We start from the raw sequence: 5,000 nt of genomic DNA, 5'->3' as shown, positions 1-5,000 counted from the left end.
TTTGGAAAACCTGTGGCAGGAATGTTAACAATTAACATGACAGTGAATGGTGTGGGGTATTACAAACAGGAAGCTGGACATCAAGTAATAAAAAGTATGGAGGTAAGTGGAAGTTCAGTTTATTCATTTCTTTAGGTTTTGTTTTGCTGACTTGAGACAGCATGTTTCTTTTAGTTATGTTAATTATAATAATAATTAGTTTGAACTGGACTTCAGGGTTTAAACAGAATTTAATTTTGGAGGAGACAATTCTCTTTAACTCATTCACTTTGGAGCAGCTCAGAAAAAGCTGCCTGCTTAATTCCACCATAGGAACAGTGCAGCCTGAGCTCATTTTCAGAAAATCCATTTCTAATACCATATAGAAAACAAATGTTCATAATTCTTTAACTATAAGAGCCAGACTAAAAATGTAAATGTTAAAGTTGTGCAGCAGACACTGACCTTTCCAACAGTGTAAATGTTGACAGTGCATATCAAAGTCGCTGTTACATTTTTGGCAAGGAATGCTGATATTGTGCATATTTTTTACCTCTTTGGAAAAGCAAAACACAATATCGTGGTCAGTGTACCATGTAGACTCACAATTTGTGTTTAATTTGTTTGTACGAATGTCATCTTTAAAATGATACCTTAACCATTGCTGTGTGATGCTCCTTTACGGAGGTAGTCACAGACATATGATTAATATATTTCTCATAATTGATAACGCATATCATCTCATCACCTGTAACAGACAGAGGCTACATATCATTGTAGAATTATTTGTGTCATCACCATGCTCCCTTGCAAAGATATGGGCATGATAATGAGACGTATTGGAAATGTATAATTTGACTAAAAGTGATATCTGTACATGTGTACAGTGCACAGACACAATTCTTTTACCTTGTTGTAAGGAGTAACACTGTCTTCAAAATGAGGTATTACTTGGCCCATTCAGATGTTCCCTTTTAAAGCTATTTACCGAAATATGAAAAAAAATCATAATTTCCATAACCTAAGTCCGAAACAAACTTTGATATCTGTACATGTGTACAGCATGCAGGCATAGGTATTTTACCATGTTGCAGCTATGAATACTGTCTTCAAAATGAGATATTAACACATTCTGCTGAATGGGTACATGTAAAGAGAAAAAGCAATGAACCCAGGACAGGCAGTGGACTTCAGTGGCATGCAAGGCCATCTGAACTGTCAGTTACCTGTGCTGGCTGCCCACTCAGACAGCTGACACCACTAGAGTCTCACAACTTCCTTCAGTGTCCAGCAGTACCTATGCCTTTTCTCTATACAGGTGTCCATTCAGCAATAGACCTAAGGGGGATCAAGGTCTGTATTACTAAGCCTTTCCTGTTATCTAAACTCTACACATGCCTGATAAAAGCAGAATAAAAAAAGAAGTATTGCGGGATAGTTACTGACATATTCGGTTGTACGTGGAAGCACTCTTCTGAAACAGTTGTTCTTTCTTAGCATCCTCACCAGCCCCTTACCACAGTTAGTTAGCAAACTCAGAAAAATATCATATTTTACAAAACACAATTCATAGCAGAGTTTTACGTACCATACTGGTCCTACTTGGTCATGGGTGTTCCATTCTTCTCACAAGCTGCATGTTACCAATCCTGCGTAGCTCTCCTCACCCCATTGTGGATGTCAGTCAAGAACAAAGCAATGCCCTCTTCACTTAGGTGAACGCCATCCCTTCTGAACAGGTAAACATCATCTGCGGTGATGCTGTCATGGCAGATTGTAGATCCACCGTCCCTGTGCATCAAGCACTAATCCAGTCTGCAAATGTCTGGCCTTGTGTGCTTCCCACTGACTGTTTGCTGTTTTCCACATCTGTCGAGTAATTATGACAGACCACACAAAATGACAACGTGGCCACCAGGACTGCAGGTGTTCAAAAATTGCTCTGATTTGAAACGTATCCTTCCGAGTAGTTAACTGATGATATCATTACCTCCAATGTGCTGCACAAGAATGTCAGGCTCAGGGTAGATGGAACACTTCTCTTCCAACAACTGCAGTACTCCACTCCAATGCATACCTCTTCTTGCAGTCCAGTATACCTTCACACTGGATGTGGGGAAGCTCAAGTTGTACTGGTTTTCAGTTATGGAGACATGGCTGGCAGCCCAGTGAATGTAGGAATGGCCACATACCCCCACACTCACTTGTCGTTCTCTTGCTCATGAAGCCATGTCACTGTCAGGAGGTGGACAAACCTGCACAGAAAGAAAATGCAAACAGATTACTACTGATGTTTGACAGATGTATTGGAAGACTATATATATATGTATATCATATGCATTACCTGGTTACCCCGTACGAATCTTCACTCCTATCCACAAGGGCAGTATTCTTTTTATAAGGTACGTAAGTGGTGATTACGCTGCAGAGGTACATACCTACCACCAGTGAAAACAAATTACACAGTGACAGGGCACAGAAAGGGCACATGTAAATGGAAAAAGCAGTGTAAGGACTGCCACTCCACTAATATGCTGAGGACAGGCATGAGGCTTCAGCTCATCTGCATCTGAAGTCTCGGGCTACCCACTCAGACTGCTGGTAGCAGCAATGACGCGTGATTGCATGCAAAGCTAGCACTCTGCCTTACCTCTGCTTTTTTCATTTATATGTGTCCTTTCGGCAGTGGCCATAAGAAGTGAAAGGGGGGAGATAATGTAAACTCTCTTGCCCTGACCTGCATACATTTACTATACCTGAAGGGAGGGAAACTGAGTGGAGAGCTACACCAAGACAACATGTGAAAAGACCAAGACTGCCCCAGCCTTTTTTTTTTTTTTTTGCATGTGTTCTTTCCCGGAGGGAAACACTGCATCACAGTGGCACCCCTGAGGCCATGCCTACGTAGGAAGCAGCACTCTGGGACTGACCTGAAGAGTCTCCAAGTTCCCAACTGTGATCCAGGTGGATCATAAGATCCATGATGGCTGGGTATGCTCCCAGTGATGCATCCACCAACACAAGAGGAGTTGGCACAAAAGTCTGAAGAGGGACTTTCCTTGTTTTTGGTGCATAAGGGCTTGGCTGGTAACAGACAAGGGGGCACAGAAAGGGCAGCCTTGAAACCATGCATATCCAGGAAAGTAGCCCACTGGGACTGAACTGGAGAGTCTCCAAGTTTCCCACTGCCATCCAGAATGGTCTTAAGATGCATGATATTTAGGTGCAACACCCAGATACTTGCACAGTACTCAGTACCACACTCTAAGTTCCCCAGTTCTATGCACATACACATCATGATTTGTCTTGTGCATTGGATAATGTGCCTTTCCCTTTCCTGCTGTCAGTAACCCACAAGACATTTATGGCCGTGGTAATTGCTGAAGCATTCGATACACAGGTTGATCTTGCAAGTCGGGCACCCCCATGATGGCTCAGCACATTTACCCTTGCTGGCACAGTTTCTGTATCTTGATTTGCGCCATTTCACCGGAAAGTGGGAGCCATGCTCAAATCAGCTCACAGCCTCTGGGACAGTAATCGCAGTACATCTTTTCCTCTTGGTGTAACTGGCAAGTAGATGCAAGCCTAGGTTCCTTCAAAACTCTGTGTTGCTGGAATAGCATGTCCAGAGCGTGACAGTTGCTTGTGGCTGTTACTTTTATGGAATATAATGAAAGCATCGACTATGGCCACATCCCATAAGAACCAGAACAAGTACAGCCACCATTTGTGGGCCTTACTGCCAGTGGGATACTGTGTCCTGAGCTGATCTGCTCTGTCCACCCCATTCATATAAGTGGTTGTACATGTTTACAACTGGGGGACATGGCACCAATGCCTTGGTTCTATCACTCTTTCTCCTGTGTGTATGCGCTGGAGACTGCCAATGTTGGGTTGCAGTTAGTTGACAGGAGGAATATTGGGTTGCTATCCTTCCATTCAGTAGCTAGCAATGGTCCACTCTGCAGGTGCTTGAAGTAGCCTCGAGTTTCTTTTCTAATGTCCCGTCTGTTGAATGTTGGAGGCCATCCTGACCTGTTGGTGCACATGGTTCCACAACAGTACAGACCATCTTGCAGCAGTTGCTGGGCCAGTCAGTCCCCTAGTTAAGTCAACCACAACTTGGTGTGCCAGTCCCACCTCTGTATTCTGCTGTGCTTTTCCAGTGTATATCTGGAATTCATGTACATACCTATTGGTAGAGTCTGCCAACATCCACATCTTAATGCCATACCTCTCTGGCTTATCAGGCATAAACTGTCTAAATGTCAAGCATCCAGAGAAGCCGACCATGGCTTCGTCTACAGCCACCTCACAATAAATATTGTCCTGTCTTGCATGCATGAAGTACTGCATCCAGTATTGGTCATACATGATATAGTTTGTCATGACTCACAGAGCCCTGTGTTATTGTTGCAGTGGAAATACTGCTGAATTTTTTCAAACTTGTCTCAGATCATGTACTCTGCTATTGGGTAGCAACCATATACATGGTGCATTTCCTAGTACTGCCTGTATTCAGGAACATGTAGGATAGACATGTATATTCTGACTCCTAGAAATGTGCATATGTCTCCTGGACAAACAGGACTCCACCGCATATCAACCTTGCCTGCTGCGGCCTGCCTCTGTGCAGCATAGCAATTGGTTTCATTGGCAGTAAGGGTGTACAGCTCCTCTTGGAACATCAGATTCATGAAGTCCATCTCTGTACTGTCTGATCCAAAGTTGTTTACTGTGCTGTAGGGTTCTGAGATGGTGCTGTACTGCCTGCAGTTGTTAGTGAACTACTAACAGACGTTCCCTGCTGAGGCACAACCGTATCATTGCCTAACAAGGAGCTACTTGGACTCATATCTAGTTGATTTTTTCCATCCCAATCTCCATAGTCTGGACTACTTTCAATGTCATGTACAGTCGAAGAAACTTCCACGCCCTTGTCAGCACTTGCATTGTCATGCACTGTGGAGGACTTCATAGGTGTGTCAGTCATACCACACGTTTTTTTGAACACAGAT

General features: G+C 43.4%; 1 protein-coding gene across 1 annotated transcript in view; it reads left to right on the top strand.

Annotated features, from left to right (window-relative positions):
- The window catches only part of CPAMD8 (C3 and PZP like alpha-2-macroglobulin domain containing 8), a 7,231,600-nt gene that overhangs the window by 785,861 nt on the left and 6,440,739 nt on the right, over window positions 1–5,000 (top strand). The window contains exon 6 of the mRNA XM_044054766.1: window positions 1–102. This exon is cut by the window's left edge and continues 7 nt beyond it. Within this exon, the coding sequence (XP_043910701.1) occupies window positions 1–102 (102 nt within the window). The remainder of the gene's footprint in view (window positions 103–5,000) is intronic.

The sequence above is a fragment of the Protopterus annectens genome, chromosome 13.part0, assembly GCF_019279795.1.
Source record: "Protopterus annectens isolate FY-2018-M chromosome 13.part0, PAN1.0, whole genome shotgun sequence".
NCBI classification, from domain to species: domain Eukaryota; kingdom Metazoa; phylum Chordata; order Ceratodontiformes; family Protopteridae; genus Protopterus; species Protopterus annectens.
This window is presented reverse-complemented; position numbering and strand designations above follow the sequence as displayed.